The sequence below is a fragment of the Oscarella lobularis genome, chromosome 9 (assembly GCF_947507565.1).
Source record: "Oscarella lobularis chromosome 9, ooOscLobu1.1, whole genome shotgun sequence".
NCBI classification, from domain to species: domain Eukaryota; kingdom Metazoa; phylum Porifera; class Homoscleromorpha; order Homosclerophorida; family Oscarellidae; genus Oscarella; species Oscarella lobularis.
Window position 1 is genome coordinate 886,944 of NC_089183.1, and position 20,809 is coordinate 907,752.

The 20,809-nt window shown below is 45.3% G+C and overlaps 8 protein-coding genes across 10 annotated transcripts; all 8 read left to right on the top strand.

Annotated features, from left to right (window-relative positions):
* The first annotated feature begins 648 nt into the window (after positions 1–648).
* LOC136191654 (vesicular glutamate transporter 3-like) lies at positions 649–2,644 on the top strand. The gene is made up of 10 exons (XM_065980039.1): positions 649–788; positions 855–885; positions 936–1,132; positions 1,181–1,268; positions 1,318–1,428; positions 1,480–1,616; positions 1,672–1,821; positions 1,880–2,012; positions 2,059–2,312; positions 2,362–2,644. Exons 1-10 carry the CDS (start codon positions 654–656, stop codon positions 2,575–2,577), a joined length of 1,452 nt encoding a protein of 483 aa, XP_065836111.1. The 5' UTR covers positions 649–653; the 3' UTR covers positions 2,578–2,644.
* On the top strand, positions 2,596–4,815 carry LOC136191347 (sialin-like). The gene is made up of 10 exons (XM_065979670.1): positions 2,596–2,815; positions 2,865–2,895; positions 2,952–3,148; positions 3,215–3,302; positions 3,356–3,466; positions 3,521–3,618; positions 3,707–3,856; positions 3,905–4,037; positions 4,095–4,342; positions 4,395–4,815. Exons 1-10 carry the CDS (start codon positions 2,681–2,683, stop codon positions 4,620–4,622), a joined length of 1,419 nt encoding a protein of 472 aa, XP_065835742.1. The 5' UTR covers positions 2,596–2,680; the 3' UTR covers positions 4,623–4,815.
* Positions 4,571–6,692, top strand: LOC136191653 (sialin-like). Of its 2 annotated transcripts, XM_065980037.1 has the most exons (10): positions 4,572–4,815; positions 4,875–4,905; positions 4,957–5,153; positions 5,203–5,290; positions 5,338–5,448; positions 5,509–5,657; positions 5,710–5,859; positions 5,917–6,049; positions 6,101–6,354; positions 6,408–6,692. In XM_065980037.1, exons 1-10 carry the CDS (start codon positions 4,675–4,677, stop codon positions 6,615–6,617), a joined length of 1,464 nt encoding a protein of 487 aa, XP_065836109.1. In that variant the 5' UTR covers positions 4,572–4,674; the 3' UTR covers positions 6,618–6,692. The 2 variants fall into 2 exon arrangements, with proteins under 2 accessions (XP_065836110.1, XP_065836109.1); XM_065980038.1 differs by lacking the exon at positions 6,408–6,692 and having other exon boundaries at positions 4,571–4,815; positions 6,150–6,332.
* A 325-nt stretch (positions 6,693–7,017) lies between these two features.
* On the top strand, positions 7,018–10,969 carry LOC136191348 (uncharacterized). Its single transcript, XM_065979671.1, has 20 exons — positions 7,018–7,158; positions 7,221–7,251; positions 7,307–7,503; positions 7,553–7,640; positions 7,695–7,805; positions 7,861–7,997; positions 8,052–8,201; positions 8,250–8,382; positions 8,435–8,688; positions 8,741–8,896; positions 8,990–9,160; positions 9,214–9,244; positions 9,296–9,492; positions 9,542–9,629; positions 9,677–9,787; positions 9,852–10,000; positions 10,053–10,202; positions 10,258–10,390; positions 10,438–10,691; positions 10,745–10,969. The coding sequence occupies exons 1-20, from the start codon at positions 7,018–7,020 to the stop codon at positions 10,952–10,954; spliced, it is 2,892 nt and encodes a 963-aa protein (XP_065835743.1). The 3' UTR covers positions 10,955–10,969.
* A 526-nt stretch (positions 10,970–11,495) lies between these two features.
* LOC136191657 (sialin-like) lies at positions 11,496–13,547 on the top strand. The gene is made up of 9 exons (XM_065980043.1): positions 11,496–11,609; positions 11,666–11,865; positions 11,925–12,012; positions 12,060–12,170; positions 12,230–12,378; positions 12,437–12,586; positions 12,642–12,774; positions 12,823–13,076; positions 13,130–13,547. The coding sequence occupies exons 3-7, from the start codon at positions 11,952–11,954 to the stop codon at positions 12,720–12,722; spliced, it is 552 nt and encodes a 183-aa protein (XP_065836115.1). The 5' UTR covers positions 11,496–11,609; positions 11,666–11,865; positions 11,925–11,951; the 3' UTR covers positions 12,723–12,774; positions 12,823–13,076; positions 13,130–13,547.
* Positions 13,548–13,746: 199 nt separating this feature from the next.
* On the top strand, positions 13,747–15,302 carry LOC136191656 (sialin-like). The gene is made up of 9 exons (XM_065980042.1): positions 13,747–13,837; positions 13,889–13,991; positions 14,046–14,242; positions 14,302–14,389; positions 14,442–14,552; positions 14,602–14,738; positions 14,798–14,947; positions 14,996–15,128; positions 15,179–15,302. Exons 3-9 carry the CDS (start codon positions 14,147–14,149, stop codon positions 15,181–15,183), a joined length of 720 nt encoding a protein of 239 aa, XP_065836114.1. The 5' UTR covers positions 13,747–13,837; positions 13,889–13,991; positions 14,046–14,146; the 3' UTR covers positions 15,184–15,302.
* Positions 15,303–15,688: 386 nt separating this feature from the next.
* On the top strand, positions 15,689–17,779 carry LOC136191655 (sialin-like). Of its 2 annotated transcripts, none has more exons than XM_065980040.1 (10): positions 15,689–15,931; positions 15,994–16,024; positions 16,075–16,271; positions 16,317–16,404; positions 16,459–16,569; positions 16,623–16,759; positions 16,812–16,955; positions 17,007–17,139; positions 17,195–17,448; positions 17,509–17,779. In XM_065980040.1, the coding sequence occupies exons 1-10, from the start codon at positions 15,860–15,862 to the stop codon at positions 17,728–17,730; spliced, it is 1,389 nt and encodes a 462-aa protein (XP_065836112.1). In that variant the 5' UTR covers positions 15,689–15,859; the 3' UTR covers positions 17,731–17,779. The 2 variants fall into 2 exon arrangements, with proteins under 2 accessions (XP_065836112.1, XP_065836113.1); XM_065980041.1 differs by having other exon boundaries at positions 16,246–16,271.
* A 22-nt stretch (positions 17,780–17,801) lies between these two features.
* LOC136191349 (arylamine N-acetyltransferase-like) lies at positions 17,802–20,084 on the top strand. The gene has a single exon (XM_065979672.1). The coding sequence runs from the start codon at positions 17,802–17,804 to the stop codon at positions 18,615–18,617; it is 816 nt and encodes a 271-aa protein (XP_065835744.1). The 3' UTR covers positions 18,618–20,084.
* Positions 20,085–20,809: the final 725 nt, after the last annotated feature.

Sequence of the window (20,809 nt, forward strand, 5' to 3'; positions counted from 1 at the left end):
AGGATCTCGAAGAGGCTGTTGAGCTCGCAGCAGAAATTCGGCATTTTTGAACCGGTGTTTGATCATTTCATCCGATTCTTTGTAAATACCTTAGACATTGCTCCCCAATATGTGGACTTTCTCGTTGGACTTGCAAATGTTGCTGGAGCACTTTCGGCTATTATTGCGCCTTATACGCCGCCGGAGCAATGGCCTCTGCTCCATTTGGATTGCACGTAGGTCAAAAGTAAGACATTGCAATAATTAATTAATATTTTTTGTTATTAGATTTTGCAGCTTCAGTGGAAGAATGTGTTTTACCTTACTTCTGAGATCTACGTTTTCGGTGGAATCACCTATTTGATTTTATCGTCTGGAGACTTACAGTCATGGGCCAAAGTCGATAAGACATCCCGTGATAATGGCACACTCGCTAACGATCATAAATAAACATGTATGATGAAGAGAGGGAGAGAGAGGCTCTACTTAGCTGTGACTCAGCAGTCTAGTTAGTAAACTAGCAGTTATGTTGAAAATTTCATTTTCTTGACGAATGCAATGACCTTAGCACCGCGTGGCTCTCACATATGTCAAAATGAAATGTTTGATATATTAATGAATCAAATAATTAGCTAGTAGCACGTGACGTGATCATAGGAGCATCCTGGAGACGGATGGAAGCAGGGGACAAGAAACGCCGGTTCTCCGGCGTTCCCGCTCGCTATACCCTGGCTTTTATGCTATTTTTCGGCTTCATGATCACTTTCTCCCTTCGCGTTAATCTAAGCGTCGCCATAATCGAAATGAAGGCAAGGAGATCGAGAACAAAGCGCGATCGAAAGATCGACACTGATTCGAATTTGCGCGACGCATAGAAAGAATTCGGCTGGGATTCGAAGACGAGTGGTGAGCGATCGACTCCGAATACAAGCAACGTTCACGATTTCCAACGCTAGGAATTATTCTCAGTACATTCTACTACGGCTACGTGGTCACGCAACTTCCCTTCGGAATACTCGCCACCAAATACGGCTCGAAGCGAATTTTTGGCGTAGGAGTGCTGTGCGCTTCGCTCCTTTCTCTTATCACGCCCGTCGCCGCCTATCACAAAGAGACTCTCATTCTAGTTCGCATTCTTCAAGGACTCGCCCTAGTATTGTCACATTTGCATGATGTCAACATGATGATTAGGCCGCCTTAGGGTGGCGCGTATCCTTCGGCGCAGGCGATGTGGAGAAAATGGGCTCCTCCACTCGAACGAAGCAAACTAGCTACATTATCATTTGCAGGTGTGACCAGCTAAAATGATAAGTGACCTTCGTATTTATTTTATTATAGGTAGTGAAATGGGTATGGCTTTTGCAATGCCTCTTAGTGGACTTCTTTGTGAGAGTGGATTTCGGAGTCCTCCTCACCAGTCCAAGTGGCCATCCGTCTTTTACGTATTTGGTTGGAATACGCATGTATTTTTTTGTGAGCATAATGAAAACTATTTTCAAGGTGGTTTGGGCTTGGTCTGGTGCCTTGTCTGGTTAGCTCTCGTGCACGACTCGCCTCAATCTCACCCACGAATTAGCGTCAAAGAACGAAATTATATTTTATCGGCTCTTGGAAAGGAAGACGGTCTGTCACGGAGTGTAAGTCGCGAAAAAATATTCTTTATTAGATATTTATTATTGTACTTCTTTTTAGGAAGGTTCACTGCCGCTTTTGCAAATATTGACGTCATCGGCTGTGTGGGCAATTCTTTTTTCCACGGTTTGTTACGATTGGGGTCTTATTTTGCTTGCGACGATCTTGCCAACATACGTCGACGACGTCTTGGGTTTCAGCATAGCAGAAGTACATAGATAAGCGGTAATAGACACAGTGACCCTGTGTAGCATCTGCGTTTTTTTAGAACGGAATTTTGTCAGCCCTACCCTTTCTCGCGATGAGCCTTTTCACTGTTCTTGGCGGATGGATAGCCGATTCAATTCGAAATAGACAGCTTCTGTCGACCAGAGGCACGAGAAATCTAATGAACTCTATAGGTATAATTCATACGTGAAATTTAATTAATTAATATATTAATTTTAGGTATGTTTTCTACTGCCGTCTTCTTTGTTGTTTTGAACAACGTTGATAGTAGAGCTCATACTGTTTTGATCTGCTTATGCTCAGCTGCAGCCATAAGTACTCTGGCAATGTCTGGGTACTATGTAAATATCTTAGACATTGCTCCCCAATATGCGGGCTTTCTTGCGGGATTTACGAATGTTATTGGGACGATTTTGACTTTAGTTGCGCCTTACGCGGCTGGAGCAATCGCCTCTGCTCCATCTGGATCGCACGTATGGAGACAAAATAAGACTGCTGCAAATTTTCTATTTATTGTTGTAGATTTTACAGCTTCAGTGGAAAAACGTGTTTTATCTTACTGCTGAGATCTACGCCTTCGGTGGAATCACCTATTTGATTTTATCGTCTGGAGAGTTACAGCCGTGGGCCAAAGTCAATAAGAAATCAAGTGATAATGGCATGCCCTCTAACGGTCATGTTATTTATGACGAAGAAAGGGAGAGAGAGACTCTTCTTAGCTGCGACTCAGCAGTCTAGTTAGGAGTACAAGTAATAGTTTAGTACTCTCACTGGACTTTTGATGAAATAATTTTTTAATACGCGATTGGTAGTAGAGCGCACGCTAGTACGCTAGTCTCGGATGAAAGCTGGAGACGAGACGCGTCGGCGCGGCGTTTTTTCCGCTCGCTATGCCTTGGCATTCATGTTCTTGTTTGGCTTCGTGATCACTTTCTCCTTTCGCGTCAGTCTAAGCGTCGCCATAATCAAAATGAAGGTAGGAAAAAATAAGAAAGCGCGATCAAGCTCGCATTTTCGCGTCGCAGAAAGAATTCGACTGGGATTCGAAGACGAGCGGTGAGCGATCGACTCCGAATAACGTTTACTACATCTATCGCGATTTCTTCGACTAGGAATTATTCTCAGTGCATTCTACTTCGGTTACGTGCTCACGCAAGTTCCCTTCGGACTACTCGCCGCCAAGTACGGCTCGAAGCGAATTTTCGGCGGAGGAGTCCTGTGCGCTTCGCTCCTTTCCCTTATCACGCCCGTCGCCGCCTATCACAAACAAAGTCTTATCGTTGTTCGCACTCTTCAAGGACTCGCCCTCGTTAGTCACAGTAGAAAAAATAAATATACATAGTACGTACGTACACAGTACAATTGATTACCGTAGGGTGGGACGTTTCCTTCTGCGCATGCAATGTGGAGAAAATGGGCTCCTCCACTCGAACGAAGCAAACTAGTTTCGATATCATTTGCAGGTGTGTACAAAAAAAAAACATGCAGTCTTACTAACGTTCATTTTTACTAAAAGGTATTGATGTGGGTATTGCTTTTGCAATGCCTCTTAGTGGGCTTCTTTGTGAGAGCGGATTTCCGAGTCCTCCTCATCAGTCCAAGTGGCCATCTGTCTTTTACGTACTCGGTTGGCATATGCAGTATTATATGATTTATGAGCGTAAAGCAAACTATTTTCAAGGCGGTTTGGGCTTGGTCTGGTGCCTTGCCTGGTTTGCTCTCGTACACGACTCGCCTCAATCTCATCCACGAATTAGCATCGAAGAACGGGATTATATTGTATGAGCCATCGAAAAGGAACAGAGTCTGTCAACAAATGTAAGTCAGGGAATAATAATTCAGAAAATGATGTTGTTGTTGTTGTTAGGAACGCCCACTGCCGCTTTTACAGATAATGACATCGCCAGCTTTGTGGGCGATTCTTCTTTCCACGATTTGTAGTGATTGGGGCACTGTTTTGCTCTCCACAATCTTGCCAACATTTTTCGACGACGTCTTGCGTTTCAGCATTATAGAAGTACAGTAAACTGTGACTACGTGGGACTAGTGTGTAATGTTTCTTTAGAACGGAATTTTGTCAGCCGTGCCCTTTGTTGCAATGAGCCTTTTCACTGTTTTAGGCGGATGGATAGCCGATTCAATTCGAAAAAGACAGCTTCTGTCTACCGGAGGCACAAGAAATTTGATGAACTCTATAGGTATAATCCATACACAAAATTGGTTGACTTAATTAATTAATTAAATAAATATTTTAGGTATGTTTATGCCTGTGCTCTTTTTTTTTCTTTTGAACAACGTCGCTAGCAGAGCTCATGTTGTTCTTATCTGCTTGGCTGCAGCCATAAGCACAATGTCGAAATCTGGGTACTTTGTGAATATCTTGGACATTGCTCCCCAATATGCGGGCTTCATCATGGGACTCACGAATTCGGCTGGAATACTTTTGGGTGTATTTGCACCTTATTCGGCCGGGGCAATGGCCTCTGCTCCATCTGGATCACACGTATGGGTACCAATTGAGACCCTTATACTGGTGGAAGGTTTGTATGTTGTAGATGTTGCAGCTTCAGTGGAAAAACGTCTTTTATCTTGCTGCTGAGATCTACGCCTTTGGTGGACTCACCTATTTGATTTTATCGTCTGGAGAGCTACAGTCGTGGGCCAAAGTAGAAAAGAAATCAGGGGATAATGACATTCCCGCTATCAGTCATGTTAGTTACGATGAAGAGAGGGACTCGGAGAGAGAGAGGCTCTACTCAGCTGCGATTCAGCAACCTAGTTAGTAAAAAATGAATAAATTGAATAGGACGTGATCGTAGAACGCACGCGAGCCGGATGGAAGCAGGAGACGTGAAACTTCGGCGCCGGTTCTCCGGCTTTCCCGCTCGCTATGCGTTGGCCATGATGTTCTTTCTCGGCTTCGCGGTCAGTTTCGCTCTTCGCGTTAATCTAAGCGTCGCCATAGTCGAAATGAAGGCAAGGAGAAAAGGAGAGCTCGCGCGATCTTCGAGTTCGGCACTGATTCGAATTTATAGAAAGAATTCGGCTGGAATTCGAAGACGAGCGGTGAGCGATATCGACTCGAATAGCATCCATCTATCGCGATTTCTACGGTAGGAATTATTCTCAGTGCATTCTACGTCGGTTACGTGCTCACCCAAGTTCCCTTCGGACTACTCGCCGCCAGATACGGCTCGAAGCGAATTTTCGGCGGAGGAGTGCTGTGCGCTTCGCTCCTTTCCCTTCTCACGCCCGTCGCCGCCTATCACAAACAAACTCTTATTTTACTTCGCATTCTTCAAGGACTCGCCCTTGTTAGTCGCATTTTTTCATGCATCATATCACGCCTTCATGCAATGTTAGGGTGGCACGTATCCTTCTACGCATGCAATGTGGAGAAAATGGGCGCCTCCGCTCGAACGAAGCAAACTAGTTGCAATATCATTTGCAGGTGATCTGATCTGATAAAAATAGAATACATGCATATGTCTAGTGTAGGTGGTAGTATGGGTATTGCTTTTGCAATGACTCTCAGCGGACTTCTTTGTGAGAGCGGATTTCGGAGTCCTCCTCATCAGTCCAAGTGGCCATCTGTCTTTTACGTCTTTGGTCAGCATATATCTATATGTTTTTTATTGGCGTTATGTATATAAACTATTTTCAATTAAGGCGGTTTGGGTTTGGTCTGGTGCGTCGCCTGGTTTGCTCTCGTGCACGATTCGCCTCAATCTCATCCACGAATTAGCATCGAAGAACGAGATCACATTGTTTCAGCTATTGAAAGGGAAAGTGGTCTGTCACTGAGTGTTGCAAGTCAGGTATACAATACTACTACGGTAATTATTCCGCTTCGAAATATTGTCGTTTCAGGAACGTCCACTGCCGCTTTTACAGATAATGACGTCGCCAGCTGTGTGGGCAATTATTCTTTCCACACTTTGTTTTGATTGGGGTAGTGTTTTGCTCTCCACGATCGTGCCAACGTTTGTTGACGACGTCTTGCGTTTCGGCATAGCAGAAGTAGATGACGACAAACCGTGAAAGGGCGGTCCTAGTGTGTAATGCTCGAGTTTTCAGAACGGAATTTTGTCATCCCTTCCCTTTCTCTTGACGAGCCTTTTCACTGTTCTTGGCGGATGGATAGCCGATGCAATTCGAAAAAGACAGCTCCTGTCGACAGGTGGCACAAGAAATCTTATGAACTCCATAGGTATATTTCATACACAGGATTTTTAATTAATTAACTAATTAGTTTCTTTAGGTATGTTCTTGCCTGCACTCTTCTTAGTTGTTTTGAACAACGTCTCTAGCCGAGCTTATGCTGTTCTTATCTGCTTGTGCTTGGCTACAGCGGTAAGTCCTATGTCAAGATCTGGATACTTTGTGAATGTCTTAGACATTGCTCCCCAATATGCGGGCTTCCTCATGGGAATTACGAATTCTGCTGGGATACTTTTGGGTGTATTTGCACCTTATTCGGCCGGAGCAATGGCCTCTGCTCCGTCTGGATTACATGTATGGGGACGACGAATTGAGACACATATTGCTTCAAGATTTTTATGTTGTAGATTTTGCAGCTTCAGTGGAAAAACATCTTTTATCTTGCTGCTGAGATCTACGCCTTCGGTGGACTCACCTATTTGATTTTATCATCAGGACAAATACAGTGGTGGGCTAAAGAGGGACTCGATCAGTCACCTGGTAACGGTAGGCCAGCCAACGGTAATTCTGTTTGTGACGAAAAAGAGGCTCTACTTAGCTGCGAGTCAACAGTCTAATAATGAATCAATTAATTAGCTATATAGTTATTTCAAAAATAGGCATTAGGCGAATAGTTATTTATCAATACGTGATTGTAGGACGCATTAATTGGGTACTGTGTAAATATTTTAGACATTGCTTCCAATATGTGATAATGGCATGCTTGTATTTATGATGAAGAGAGGGAGAGACGCTCTACTTAGCCGTGCACTCAGCCGTCTTGTTATGACTACACTATACAAGTAATATTTTTGGTACTCTCACTGGAATTTTTAAGGGTTATACCAATGACTCCAGCTCTCGCGCATGTCATAAAGAAATATTGTCGTGTATTAATGAATCGCTTAATTTTAATAATTAATTAATTAGGCTAATAGTTTTTGTCATTGGTAGCACGTGATCGTAGAACGCACGCGGATGGAAGCAGGGGACGTGCAATGTCGACGCCGGTTCTCCGGCGTTCCCGCTCGCTATGCGTTGGCTTTTATGTTCTTTCTCGGCTTCGTGACCAGTTTATTCCTTCGCGTTACTCTAAGCGTCGCCATAATCGAAATGAAGGCAAGGAGAAAATCGCGATCCCAAGTTTATTCGGCGCCGATTCGAATTTACGCGACGTATAGAAAGAATTCGGCTGGGATTCGAAGACGAGCGGTGAGCGATTCGCTCGAATATCGTTCGTCTATATCGCGATATTATTCTACGGTAGGAATTATTCTCAGTGCATTCTACTTTGGTTACGTGGTCACGCAACTTCCCTTCGGAATACTCGCCGCCAAATATGGCTCAAAGCGAGTGTTCGGCGGAGGAGTGCTGTGCGCCTCTCTCCTTTCCCTTCTCACGCCCTTCGCCGCGTATTACAAACAAACTCTTATTCTACTTCGGATTCTCCAAGGACTCGCCCTTGTTAGTCGCACGTGCGTCTCGCGACCATGCACAACACTGTAATGATTAGGGCGGTACGTATCCTTCTGCGCATGCGATGTGGAGAAAATGGGCTCCTCCACTCGAACGAAGCAAACTAGTTGCAATATCATTTGCAGGTGATCTGCTTTTAAAAATGCACAGTATTCAGTCAACGTCTACGTTTACTGTAGGTAGTTATATGGGCACTGCTTTTTCGATGACTCTCAGTGGACTTCTTTGTGAGAGCGGATTTCGGAGTCCTCCTCATCAGTCAAAGTGGCCATCTGTCTTTTACGTATTTGGTCAGCCTATACACTTATTTTATTTTTTATTAGCTTAAACTAAGCTAGTTTCAAGGCGGTTTGGGCTTGGTCTGGTGCCTCGCCTGGTTTGCTCTTGTGCACGACTCGCCTCGATCTCACCCACGAATTAGCGTCAAAGAACGGGACTATATTGAATTAGCTATCAAAAAGGAAAAAAGTCTGTCAACGAACGTAAGTCGGGGGAATATTATAAGAATTCTTTTTGCTCCGAAATATTGTCTTTAGGGACGCCCACTGCCGCTTTTACGGATAATGACATCGCCAGCTGTGTGGGCAATTCTTCTTTCTACAATTTGTTACGATTGGAGCACTCTTTTGCTCTCCACAATCTTGCCAACATTTTTCGACGACGTCTTGCGTTTCAGCATTATAGAAGTACAGTAAGCTGTGACTACGTGGCACTAGTGTGTAATGTTTCTTTAGAACGGAATTTTTTCATCCCTGCCCTTTGTTGCAATGAGCCTTTTCACTGTTTTAGGCGGATGGATAGCCGATTCAATTCGAAAAAGACGGCTTCTGTCGACCGGAGGCACAAGAAATTTGATGAACTCTATAGGTATAATCCATACACAGAATTGGCTGATTCTAATTATTATTATTATTATTAGGTATGTTTATGCCTGTGCTCTTTTTTGTTGTTTTGAACAACGTTCCTACTAGAGCTCATGTTGTTCTTATCTGCTTGTGCTCAGCTGCAGCCATAAGCACAATGTCAAAATCTGGATACTCTGTAAATATCTTAGACATTGCTCCCCAATATGCGGGCTTCCTCATGGGACTCACGAATTTGGTTGGGAATCTTTTTGGTGTACTTGCACCTTACTCGGCTGGAGCAATGGCGTCTGCTCCATCTGGATCACATGTATGGGTACCAATTGGGACCCTTATACTGGTGGAAGTTTTGTATGTTGTAGATGTTGCAGCTTCAGTGGAAAAACGTCTTTTATCTTGCTGCTGAGATCTACGCCTTCGGTGGACTCACCTATTTGATTTTATCGTCTGGAGAGCTACAGTCGTGGGCCGAAGTAGAAAAGAAATCAGGGGATAATGACGTGCCCGCTAACAGTCATGTTAGTTACGATGAAGAGAGGGACTCGGAGAGACAGGCTCTACTCAGCTGCGACTCAGCAATCTAGTTAGTAAAAAATGAATAAATTGAATAGGACGTGATCGTAGCACGCACGCGAGTCCGGATGGAAGCAGGAGACGTGAAACGTCGGCGCCGGTTCTCCGGCTTTCCCGCTCGCTATGCGTTGGCCATGATGTTCTTTCTCGGCTTCGTGGTCAGTTTCGCTCTTCGCGTTAGTCTAAGCGTCGCCATAGTCGAAATGAAGGCAAGGAGAAAAGTCGCGCGATCTTCGAGTTCGGCACTGATTCGAATTTATAGAAAGAATTTGGCTGGGATTCGAAGACGAACGGTGAGCAATAAGGACTCGAATAGCATCCATCTACCGCGATTTCTACGGTAGGAATTATTCTCAGTGCATTCTACGTCGGTTACGTGCTCACCCAAGTTCCCTTCGGACTACTCGCCGCCAAATACGGCTCGAAGCGAATTTTCGGCGGAGGAGTGCTGTGCGCTTCGCTCCTTTCCCTTCTCACGCCCGTCGCCGCCTATCACAAACAAACTCTTATTTTACTTCGCATTCTTCAAGGACTCGCCCTTGTTAGTCGCATTTTTTCATGCATCATATCACGCCTTCATGCAATGTTAGGGTGGCACGTTTCCTTCTACGCATGCAATGTGGAGAAAATGGGCTCCTCCACTCGAACGAAGCAAACTAGTTGCAATATCATTTGCAGGTGATCCGATCTGATAAAAATAGAATACATGCATATGTCTAGTATAGGTTGTAGTATGGGTATTGCTTTTGCAATGACTCTCAGCGGACTTCTTTGTGAGAGCGGATTTCGGAGTCCTCCTCATCAGTCCAAGTGGCCATCTGTCTTTTACGTCTTTGGTCAGCATATATCTATATGTTTTTTATTGGCGTTATGTATATAAACTATTTTCAATTAATTAAGGCGGTTTGGGTTTGGTCTGGTGCGTCGGCTGGTTTGCTCTCGTGCACGATTCGCCTCAATCTCATCCGCGAATTAGCATCGAAGAACGGGATCACATTGTTTCAGCTATTGAAAGGGAAAGTGGTCTGTCACTGAGTGTTGCAAGTCAGGTATACAATACTACTGCGGTAATTATTCCGCTTCGAAATATTGTCGTTTCAGGAACGTCCACTGCCGCTTTTACAGATAATGACGTCGCCAGCTGTGTGGGCAATTATTCTTTCCACACTTTGTTATGATTGGGGTAGTGTCTTGTTCTCCACGATCGTGCCAACGTTTGTTGACGACGTCTTGCGTTTCGGCATAGCAGAAGTAGACACAAACCGTGAAAGGACGGTCCTAGTGTGTAATGCTCGCATTTTTTCAGAACGGAATTTTGTCATCCCTTCCCTTTCTCTTGACGAGCCTTTTCACTGTTCTTGGCGGATGGATAGCCGATGCAGTTCGAAAAAGACAACTCCTGTCGACAGGTGGCACAAGAAATCTTATGAACTCCATGGGTATATTTCATACACAGGATTTTTAATTAATTATATAATTTCTTTAGGTATGTTCTTGCCTGCACTCTTCTTAGTTGTTTTGAACAACGTCTCTAGCCGAGCTTATGCTGTTCTTATCTGCTTGTGCTTGGCTACAGCCGTACGCCCTATGTCAAGATCTGGATACTTTGTGAATGTCTTAGACATTGCTCCCCAGTATGCGGGCTTCATCATGGGACTCACGAATTCTGCTGGGATACTTTTGGGTGTATTTGCACCTTATTCGGCCGGAGCAATGGCCTCTGCTCCGTCTGGATCACATGTACGGGGACGACGAATTGAGACACATATTGCTTCAAGATTTTTATGTTGTAGATTTTGCAGCTTCAGTGGAAAAACATCTTTTATCTTGCTGCTGAGATCTACGCCTTCGGTGGACTCACCTATTTGATTTTATCATCGGGACAAATACAGTGGTGGGCTAAAGAGGGACTCGATCAGTCAACTGGTAACAGTAGGCCAACCAACGGTAATTCTGTTTGTGACGAAAAAGAGGCTCTACTTAGCGGCGAGTCAACAGTCTGAATCAATTACTAGCTAAATAGTTATTTCAGAAATGGGTATTAGGTGAATAGTTATTTATTTATCATTTGTAGGATGCATATTGGGTGACTGTGTAAATATTTTAGACGTTGCTTCCAATATGTGATAATGGCATGCTTGTATTTATGATGAAGAGAGGGAGAGACGCTCTACTTAGCCGCGGAATCAGCCGTCTTGTTAGGACTACACTGTATAAGTAATATTTTTGGTACTCTCACTGGAATTTTTAGGGTTATACCAATGACTCCAGCTCTCGCGCATGTCATAAAGAAATATTGTCGTGTATTAATGAATCACCTAATTAATTAATTAGGCTAATAGTTTGTCATTGGTAGCACGTGATCGTAGAACGCACGCGAGGCCGGATGGTACTGCATATAGAGGCTCTGCCGGATGGAAGCAGGTGACGTGAAACAGCGACGACGGTTCTCCGGCGTTCCCGCTCGCTATGCGTTGGCTATTCTGTTCTTTCTCGGCTTTGCGGTCAGTTTCTTCCTTCGCATTAATCTAAGCGTCGCCATAATCGAAATGAAGGCAAGGAGAAAAGAAAAGCTCGCGCGATCGATCTTCGAGTTCGGCACTGATTCGAATTTGCGCGACGTATAGAAAGAATTCGGCTGGGATTCGAAGACGAACGGTGAGCAATAAGGACTCGAATAACGTCCATCTATCGCGATATTTCTACGGGTACAGGAATTATTCTCAGTGCATTCTACTTCGGTTACGTGCTCACCCAAGTTCCCTTCGGAATACTCGCCACCAAATACGGCTCGAAGCGAGTTTTCGGCGGAGGGGTGCTGTGCGCTTCGCGAGTCCTTTCCCTTCTCACGCCCATCGCCACCTATCACAAAGAGACTCTCATTCTAATTCGCATTCTCCAAGGACTCGCCTTGGTATGGTCGCATTTTCACGCGTCACATGCACGTCTTCGTGCAATGTTATGTATGATTAGGGGGGCACGTTTCCTTCAACGCATGCAATGTGGAGAAAATGGGCTCCTCCACTCGAACGAAGCAAACTAGTTGCAATATCATTTGCAGGTGATCTGATCTGATAAAAATAGAATGCATGCATATGTCTAGTGTAGGTTGTAGTATGGGTATTGCCTTTGCAATGCCGCTCAGCGGACTTCTTTGTGAGAACGGATTTCGGAGTCCTCATCATCAGTCCAAGTGGCCATCTGTCTTTTACGTCTTTGGTCAGCATATATCTATATTTTTTTAATAGGTAAACTATTTTTTTAAAATAATAATTAAGGCGGTTTGGGCTTGGTCTGGTGCGTCGCCTGGTTTGCTCTCGTGCACGATTCGCCTCAATCTCATCCACGAATTAGCATCGAAGAACGGGATCACATTGTTTCAGCTATTGAAAGGGAACGTGGTCTGTCACTGAGTGTTGCAAGTCAGGTATACAATACTAATACTACTATGGTAATTATTCCGCTTCGAAATATTGTCGTTTCAGGAACGTCCACTGCCGCTTTTACAGATAATGACGTCGCCTGCTGTGTGGGCAATTATTCTTTCCACACTTTGTTATGATTGGGGTAGTGTCTTGTTCTCCACGATCGTGCCAACATTTGTTGACGACGTCTTGCGTTTCGGCATAGCAGAAGTAGACACAAACCGTGAAAGGACGGTCCTAGTGTGTAATGCTCGCATTTTTTCAGAACGGAATTTTGTCATCCCTTCCTTTTCTCTTGACGAGCCTTTTCACTGTTCTTGGCGGATGGATAGCCGATGCAATTTGAAAAAGACAGCTCCTGTCGACAGGTGGCACAAGAAATCTTATGAACTCCATAGGTATATTTCATACACAGGATTTTTTAATTAATTATATAATTTCTTTAGGTATGTTCTTGCCTGCACTCTTCTTAGTTGTTTTGAACAACGTCTCTAGCCAAGCTTATGCTGTTCTTATCTGCTTGTGCTTGGCTACAGCCGTACGTCCTATGTCAAGATCTGGATACTTTGTGAATGTCTTAGACATTGCTCCCCAATATGCGGGCTTCCTCATGGGAATTACGAATTCTGCTGAGATACTTTTGGGTGTATTTGCACCTTATTCGGCGGGATCAATGGCCTCTGCTCCGTCTGGATCACATGTATGGGGACGACAAATTGAGACACATGTTGCTTCAAGATTTGTATGTTGTAGATTTTGCAGCTTCAATGGAAAAACATCTTTTATCTTGCTGCTGAGATCTACGCCTTCGGTGGAATCACCTATTTGATTTTATCATCAGGACAAATACAGTGGTGGGCTAAAGAGGGACTCGATCAGTCACCTGGTAACGGTAGGCCAGCCAACGGTAATTCTGTTTGTGACGAAAAAGAGGCTCTACTTAGCGGCGAGTCAACAGTCTAATAATGAACCAATTAATTAGCTATATAGTTATTTCAGAAATAGGCATTAGGTGAATAGTTATTTATCAATACGTGATTGTAGGACGCATTAATTAATTGGGTACTGTGTAAATATTTTAGACATTGCTCCCAATATGTGATAATGACATGCTCGCATTTATGATGAAGAGAGGGAGAGACGCTCTACTTAGCCGTGCACTCAGCCGTCTTGTTATGACTACACTATACAAGTAATATTTTTGGTACTCTCACTGGAATTTTTAAGGGTTATACCAATGATTCCAGCTCTCGCGCATGTCATAAAGAAATATTGTCGTGTATTAATGAATCACTTAATTTTAATAATTAATTAATTAGGCTAATAGTTTGTCATTGGTAGCACGTGATCGTAGAACGCACGCGAGGCCGGATGAAAGCAGGGGACGTGCAACGTCGACGCCGGAGAACCGGCGTTCCCGCTCGCTATGCGTTGGCTATTATGTTCTTTCTCGGCTTCGTGGTCAGTTTCTTCCTTCGCATTAATCTAAGCGTCGCCATAATCGAAATGAAGGCAAGGAGAAAAGAAAAGCTCGCGCGATCGATCTTCGAGTTCGGCACTGATTCGAATTTGCGCGACGTATAGAAAGAATTTGGTTGGGATTCGAAGACGAACGGTGAGCAATAAGGACTCGAATAACGTCCATCTATCGCGATATTTCTACGGGTAGGAATTATTCTCAGCGCATTCTACTTCGGTTACGTGCTCACCCAACTTCCCTTCGGAATACTCGCCACCAAATACGGCTCGAAGCGAGTTTTCGGCGGAGGAATGCTGTGCGCCTCGCTCCTTTCCCTTCTCACGCCCGTCGCCGCCTATCACAAACAAAGTCTTATTCTAATTCGCATTCTCCAAGGACTCGCCTTGGTATAGTCGCCTTTTTCACGCGTCACGTCTCGTCTTCATGCAATGTTGTGTATAATTAGGGTGGCACGTTTCCTTCTGCGCATGCAATGTGGAGACAATGGGCGCCTCCACTCGAACGAAGCAAACTAGTTGCAATAACATTTGCAGGTGATCTGCTACAATACGTACAGTATGCTGTCAGTGCTTACGTTTACTGTAGGGGGTCATATGGGTATTGGTTTTGCGATGCCGCTTAGTGGACTTCTTTGTGAGAGCGGATTTCGAAGTCCTCCTCACCAGTCCAAGTGGCCGTCTGTCTTTTACGTATTTGGTCAGCATATATTATAGCTTTTATTAGCGTAAAGCAAACTCTTTTCCAGGCGGTTTGGGCTTGGTCTGGTGCCTCGTCTGGTTTGCTCTCGTGCACGACTCGCCTCAGTCTCATCCAAGAATTAGCGTCAAAGAACGAGATTATATTGTATCAGCCATCGAAAAGGAACAGGGTCTGTCAACGAAGGTAAGTCAGGGGGGAGGGGGGGGGATAACAATTCTTCTGCTCTGAAATTTTGTCGTTAGGAGCGCTCGCTGCCGCTTTTACAGATAATGACGTCGCGAGCTGTGTGGGCAATTATTCTGTCCACCATTTGTAGTGATTGGGGTACGGTTTTGCTCTCCGCGATCGTGCCAACGTTTGTCGACGACGTCTTGCGTTTCGACATAGCAGAAGTAGAGCGCAAACTGTGGAATGGTGGCCCTAGTGTGTAATGTTTTTAGAACGGAATTTTGTCGTCTCTTCCCTTTCTCGTGATGAGTCTTTTCACTGTTCTAAGTGGATTGATAGCTGATGCAATTCGACAAAGGCAGCTTCTGTCGACCGGAGGCGCACGAAAACTAATGAATTCTATAGGTATAATTCACGCACAGAATTTTTGTTGATTTAAATAATGAAATAAATAGTTTAGGTATGTTTACGCCGGCGCTTCTTTTTGTTGTTTTGAACAACGTCGCTAGCAGAGCTGACGCTGTTCTTATCTGCTTGTGCTCAGCTGCAGCCATAAGTACTCTGACGAAATCTGGGTACCTTGTAAATATCTTAGACATTGCTCCCCAATACGCGGGCTTCATCATGGGAATTACGAATTCTTCTGGGATACTTTTCGCTGTACTTGCACCTTATTCGGCCGGAGCAATGGCCTCTGCTCCATCTGGGTCACATGTATGGGGGACGACGAATTGAGACACATATTGCTTCGAGATTTGTATGTTGTAGATTTTGCAGCTTCAGTGGAAAAACGTCTTTTATCTTGCCGCTGAGATCTACGCCTTCGGTGGAATCACCTATTTGATTTTATCATCGGGACAAATACAGTTGTGGGCTAAAGAGGGACTCGATCAGTCACCTGGTAACGGCAGGCCAGCTAACGGCGACGAAAAAGAGGCTCTACTTAGCGGCGAGTCAACACTCTAATAATAAATCAATTAATTAGCTGAATACATTTTTCAGAAATAGGTTGCGTTTTTTGGTCAATTTGTAGTGCACGTGATGGTAAGACGCACTTGGCCGGATGGAAGCAGGAGACGCGAAATGCCCGCGCCGGTTCTCCGGCCTTCCCGCTCGCTATGCCTTAATTGGCGTTTATGTTCTTTCTTGGCTTTGTGGCCAGTTTCTTTCTTCGCGGTAATCTTAGCGTGGCTATAATCGAAATGAAGGCAAGAAGAAAGGCTCGCGCGATTCATGCAGTTCGGCACTGATATTTTTTCGCTCCTCATAGAAAGAATTCGGCTGGGATTCGGAGACGAGCGGTAAGCAATTGGCTCGAAAAACGGTTCATCTATCGCGATAGCTACCGTAGGAATTATTCTAAGTGCATTCTACTACGGTTACATGGTCACGCAACTTCCCTTCGGAATTCTTGCCGCCAAATACGGCTCGAAGCGAGTTTTCGGCGGCGGAGTACTATGCGCTTCACTCCTTTCCCTTATCACGCCCGTCGCCGCCTATCACAAACAAATTCTTATTCTAGTTCGCATCGTTCAAGGGCTTGCTCTGGTTAGCGGATTTCGATGACATGCATTACATTAGCATAATGATCAGGGCGGTACGTGTCCTTCTGCGCACGCAATGTGGAGAAAATGGGCTCCTCCGCTCGAACGAAGCAAACTAGTTGCGATATCATTTGCAGGTGATCTGCAATAAATATGTACATACACATACAGTATGCCTATGTTTACTGTAGGTATTAACATGGGTACCGCTTTTGCGATGCCGCTCAGTGGACTTCTTTGTGAGAGCGGATTTCGGAGTCCTCCTCATCAGTCCAAGTGGCCATCTGTCTTTTACGTATTTGGTCAGAATGAATTTCTTTTTTTTTTATTAGTGCAAAGTAAAGTATTTTTCCAGGTGGTTTTGGCCTTGTCTGGTGCGTTGCCTGGTTTGCTCTCGTGCACGATTCGCCTCAGTCTCATCCACAAATAAGCGTCAAAGAACGAGATTATATTGTATCAGCCATCGAAAGAGAACAGAGTCTGTCAACGAATGTAATTTACTAGTAAGGGGAAAAAACTTGTTGCATCAAAATATTGATTTTAGGAATTGCCGCTTTTACGGATAATGACGTCTCCAGCTGTGTGGGCAATTATTCTTACCATGATTTCTTACGATTGGGGTACCCTTTTGCTGGCCACGATCATGCCAACATTCGTCGATGACATCTTGCGTTTCGGCATAGCAGAAGTACTATAGACGCAAATAACCTTTTAGAATTAAATATCTTCGCCTTTTTAGAACGGAATCTTCTCAGGCCTTCCCTTTCTCGCGATGTGCGTTTTCACTCTTCTAGGCGGTTGGATAGCTGATGCAATTCGAAAAAAGCGGCTTTTATCTACGGGAAGCACAAGAAATCTAATGAACTCCATAGGTATACTTCATATACTCGGGATGGATTTATTTAATTAAAAAATTAAATACTTTAGGCATGTTCTTGCCTGCGCTCGTCTTAGTTGTTTTGAACAAATTCGCTAGAAGAGCTCAAGCTGTTCTTATCTGCCTGTGCTCAACTGCAGCTCTAAGCGGTTTGTCAGTATCCGGATTCTTTGTAAATATGTTAGACATTGCTCCCCAATATGCGGGCTTCCTCATGGCAATTGCGAATGTGGCTGGAACACTTTCGGGTATTATTGGGCCCTACGTGGCCGGAGCAATGGCTTCTGCGCCATCTGGATTGGAGGTACGGGAACAATTTGAATTACATACATCATGGCTACATATGTTTTATTGTGTGTTGTAGGTTTTGAAACTTCAGTGGAACAATGTCTTTTATCTCACTGCTGAGATCTACGCATTCGGTGGAATCGCCTATTTGATTTTATCGTCTGGCGAGTTACAGTCGTGGGCCGCCAAAGTCGATAAGAAATCACGTGATATGGCCTGCCCGCCAACGGTCATATTATTTACGAAGAAGAGAGGGAGAGAGAGGCTTTACTTAGCTGCGAATCAACAGTCTAGTTAGTACTGTACACTAGCAATTATGTTGAAACTTGTAAATGTCGACCACCGTCTCTAGTTCCTAACGTGCGCTAAATGGACTTCGACGCCTATCTCGCTCGTTTCGGCGGCGAAAGAACAGGCCACCCGTCGCTCGAAGCGCTGGAGAAGCTCATCCGAGCTCACGTGTCGTCGATTCCATTCGAAAACTTCGACGTCATCGATCGCACGCCTATCGTTCTCGACGTATCGCGCATCTACGCGAAAATCGTCGCAAATCGACGCGGCGGCTTCTGCTACGAGCTCAACAGCCTCTTCGAGACCCTTCTCCGTCACCTGGACTACGACGTGCGCCTCCTATCGGCTCGCGTACGAAATTCGACGACGAAAATTCTCGGACCGGTAAACGATCACGTCATTTTGTCGGTCGCACTTCCGCGCGCGCGCTCCGAACGCTACCTCGTCGACGTCGCCTTCGCCGACGCCGTAGCCGCGCCCATGCCGTTCGTTAGCGGAACGGAGCGCACGCACGCGCTGTGGGACGTACGATTGAGAGAAACGGCGGGAGAAACGGCGGCGCATTGGCGCGTCGAAACGCGCGCTAGCGCGGGGCACGAGTGGATCGAGCGGTATCGATTCACTCTCGATGTCGTCGATTGTCTCGATCGATTTGCCGATACGTTGCGGTATCATCAGACGGACCCTAGGGCTCCGTTCATGATCGCTCGCGTGTGCTCCTTGCTGCGCAAGGATGAGGGACGCGTCGTTTTTACGGATCGCGGCGATGATGGGCCGCGATTGATTGTGACAGAGCCGAATCGAGAGATAGAGAGACGGGTTACCTATCTCAGATCTTCTGACAAGATCGAGCAAGCCTTATTGGCTAATTTTGGTATTCAAGTTAGTTTATAGATAGCCGCTCTGCAGTTCCATCATTTCGATCATTTTTGGCATTTTGCCAGTAGATGAATGTTTGGCACTTTTCCCAAACGTCAGTCTACCCAGGCAGTGAGAGTATTTGCTTGAGCAGTGTAGGTTAGAAACCGTCGTGGTACCGCAGTAGACCGTTCAGCAATTTATTGCCCATAGGCATACACCAACAGCAGAGGACTCAATCAACCAACGACTATCAGAGACGACATTCTCTAGCGAGCACTCGCATGCACGTCGCGGCAGCGCACATAAGCAAACACACAAAACGCACGGTCAAGGTCTAGCGATTATTTTGACGTCCGAACCCTCGACGTCGTTCGAACCCTCGACGTCGTCCGAACCCTCGGCGTGCAAATCATCGTTGTCGCTCGTCGCGTTGCTGTCCGTTGTTTCGTTTGCCATTTGCTGAGACGGGTTTATTTTTTGACGCAGAGTTTGGACGAGAAGTATGGCGCGCTCCAATTCGTCTGATTTCAAATCGGCACTGATTTCGGCAAGTCGCGTAAGGTAACTGAGGTCTCCTTCAGACTCTTGCGATCGCTGTTTCAGGTAACGTATTTCTCTGCCGGCGTGACTGCACTTGACGTTGTAGTCGTGCATCGCTTCGTCGAATGTGTGCAGGAGGTTCAACAACGTGTCGAACTGGCAAGATTGTTGTTTTAGAGATTTGATTGCTTTGGTGAGATCGTGGGCTCCAATCGCAGTGCCAACTGTGGCGCCGACACCGAGAGCACTGCTGGCTACGGCAGTAACAGAAACGCCTACTACTGCGCCTATACCCATGGTAACGACGCCCGCAATCACAGAAGCTATGATTCCTCCTGCAAATGTCACTCCTGCAAAGGAACCTCCCACTCCTCTAGCAAGTTTCTGCATTTGTGCCGCATGTATTCTTGCCGCCTCACAGTTTTTTATCGCGTCAAACAGCTCCTCTCGAACGGATTTCATCTTCTTTTTCGTTTCTTGAAGAGTTTCTTTGGCATCTTCGCCGCGAGCAGCCAGTTCGTTGAGGCTAGCTTGCACGCCGGCACTGACGTCTCGTTTGACTCCTTCGATCTTCTGCGAAGAGCTGGCCTTAGCAAGCTCTAGAAGAGCCTTCAGGAATTGCTCTAACAGGGCAAGAGCGCATCTTAATTAAGGCGAAGATGATTTTGTGCCTTTGCACAGCCACTTCTGGAACTTTGCCTAGAAGCAGTTCCCATTCTTTATTCCACTGGTGAAGAACTTTAATTATTTTGGGCACTGCTGGTGGTGCAGCTTTCAAAAGACTCGTTGTCACATTCAACATCAGAAAAGCCATTTTCTTTGCTGTAGGCAACACTATCAATAATGCAGTTAACCGCGTAGTGTGCTAGTGAACTTTTCGTGCATACAGTACAACGAAGTCGGGCTAGATATTTGGTCTATATATATACTAGTAGCCGGTAGGCTCTATAGCTTACAGAACCGGGCCCGGGGTTTTTAATTACCTCAACGTGAAGTTAATCGATTGAACTGAGCGACAGACTTTGCCTTGCGCGAGCGGCTTCGGCTCGGTCCTGCTGATTTGGTCGCGAAGAGGCGGTGACGGGCTTTGGGAGGCGCGGTGGCGTTATATACAGGGTGTTGCCATGGTGTTGCAATAGTGCAATAGTTGCTGACTGTGCATTACTCTGCTGTGGACGGTGAGTACCAGGCAGTATACTTGTAACTGAATATTGAAAGTGCACCGTTACCTGAACTGCGGCCGTATGAATTATCTAGAAGAAAACATCTTTTTGACCTAAGCTTAGTATACAAACACCGTGTAGTCACGGTCTTCGGTCTCAAGACCCCCAAAAAACGAGAACAGCGACGTCGTGACATTAGTGAGGTCTGGAATGCATGATGTCATCGGTGACTCATTTCATCACGCGATCCACCTCCAGGGCAATTTATAGCTTCTCGTCATCGTATCATTGGTTTGTTGAAAGGTTACCGACTTTTCAACGCAGGGGTTAGGGGGCATAGATCATGTGTTGCGACCTAAACACTAAATGTAATGACATCATTTCCGCTAGACGTTACGATCTGTCTAGACTTCAGTTATGATGCAGCATTATAGAAGACCACCTGTGAGACATTTGATTTGATTTGAATTCGCGCGCTGACGTTATTGACTACGGCTGCTAGCCGTTTCTTGACAAATGAAC

What these genes read in the sequence shown, in the direction of transcription:
- LOC136191654 (XM_065980039.1), top strand. Translation starts at nt 654, where the DNA reads ATGGAAGCAGGGGACAAGAAACGCCGGTTCTCCGGCGTTCCCGCTCGC. An exon ending in CTGGGATTCGAAGACGAGTG is followed by an intron (nt 886 to 935) that starts GTGAGCGATCGA and finishes TTCCAACGCTAG; the next exon opens with GAATTATTCTCAGTACATTC. An exon ending in CTGCTCCATCTGGATCGCAC is followed by an intron (nt 2,313 to 2,361) that starts GTATGGAGACAA and finishes TTATTGTTGTAG; the next exon opens with ATTTTACAGCTTCAGTGGAA.
- LOC136191347 (XM_065979670.1), top strand. Translation starts at nt 2,681, where the DNA reads ATGAAAGCTGGAGACGAGACGCGTCGGCGCGGCGTTTTTTCCGCTCGC. An exon ending in TGCGTTTCAGCATTATAGAA is followed by an intron (nt 3,857 to 3,904) that starts GTACAGTAAACT and finishes ATGTTTCTTTAG; the next exon opens with AACGGAATTTTGTCAGCCGT. An exon ending in AAATTTGATGAACTCTATAG is followed by an intron (nt 4,038 to 4,094) that starts GTATAATCCATA and finishes TAAATATTTTAG; the next exon opens with GTATGTTTATGCCTGTGCTC.
- LOC136191653 (XM_065980037.1), top strand. Translation starts at nt 4,675, where the DNA reads ATGGAAGCAGGAGACGTGAAACTTCGGCGCCGGTTCTCCGGCTTTCCC. An exon ending in TCGCCATAGTCGAAATGAAG is followed by an intron (nt 4,816 to 4,874) that starts GCAAGGAGAAAA and finishes TCGAATTTATAG; the next exon opens with AAAGAATTCGGCTGGAATTC. An exon ending in CACTGAGTGTTGCAAGTCAG is followed by an intron (nt 5,658 to 5,709) that starts GTATACAATACT and finishes TTGTCGTTTCAG; the next exon opens with GAACGTCCACTGCCGCTTTT.
- LOC136191348 (XM_065979671.1), top strand. Translation starts at nt 7,018, where the DNA reads ATGGAAGCAGGGGACGTGCAATGTCGACGCCGGTTCTCCGGCGTTCCC. An exon ending in AGTTGCAATATCATTTGCAG is followed by an intron (nt 7,641 to 7,694) that starts GTGATCTGCTTT and finishes CGTTTACTGTAG; the next exon opens with GTAGTTATATGGGCACTGCT. An exon ending in TCGCCATAGTCGAAATGAAG is followed by an intron (nt 9,161 to 9,213) that starts GCAAGGAGAAAA and finishes TCGAATTTATAG; the next exon opens with AAAGAATTTGGCTGGGATTC.
- LOC136191657 (XM_065980043.1), top strand. Translation starts at nt 11,952, where the DNA reads ATGTGGAGAAAATGGGCTCCTCCACTCGAACGAAGCAAACTAGTTGCA. An exon ending in ATCTGTCTTTTACGTCTTTG is followed by an intron (nt 12,171 to 12,229) that starts GTCAGCATATAT and finishes ATAATAATTAAG; the next exon opens with GCGGTTTGGGCTTGGTCTGG. An exon ending in CACTGAGTGTTGCAAGTCAG is followed by an intron (nt 12,379 to 12,436) that starts GTATACAATACT and finishes TTGTCGTTTCAG; the next exon opens with GAACGTCCACTGCCGCTTTT.
- LOC136191656 (XM_065980042.1), top strand. Translation starts at nt 14,147, where the DNA reads ATGCTGTGCGCCTCGCTCCTTTCCCTTCTCACGCCCGTCGCCGCCTAT. An exon ending in AGTTGCAATAACATTTGCAG is followed by an intron (nt 14,390 to 14,441) that starts GTGATCTGCTAC and finishes CGTTTACTGTAG; the next exon opens with GGGGTCATATGGGTATTGGT. An exon ending in AACAGGGTCTGTCAACGAAG is followed by an intron (nt 14,739 to 14,797) that starts GTAAGTCAGGGG and finishes TTTTGTCGTTAG; the next exon opens with GAGCGCTCGCTGCCGCTTTT.
- LOC136191655 (XM_065980040.1), top strand. Translation starts at nt 15,860, where the DNA reads ATGTTCTTTCTTGGCTTTGTGGCCAGTTTCTTTCTTCGCGGTAATCTT. An exon ending in TGCGTTTCGGCATAGCAGAA is followed by an intron (nt 16,956 to 17,006) that starts GTACTATAGACG and finishes TCGCCTTTTTAG; the next exon opens with AACGGAATCTTCTCAGGCCT. An exon ending in CTGCGCCATCTGGATTGGAG is followed by an intron (nt 17,449 to 17,508) that starts GTACGGGAACAA and finishes TGTGTGTTGTAG; the next exon opens with GTTTTGAAACTTCAGTGGAA.
- LOC136191349 (XM_065979672.1), top strand. Translation starts at nt 17,802, where the DNA reads ATGGACTTCGACGCCTATCTCGCTCGTTTCGGCGGCGAAAGAACAGGC.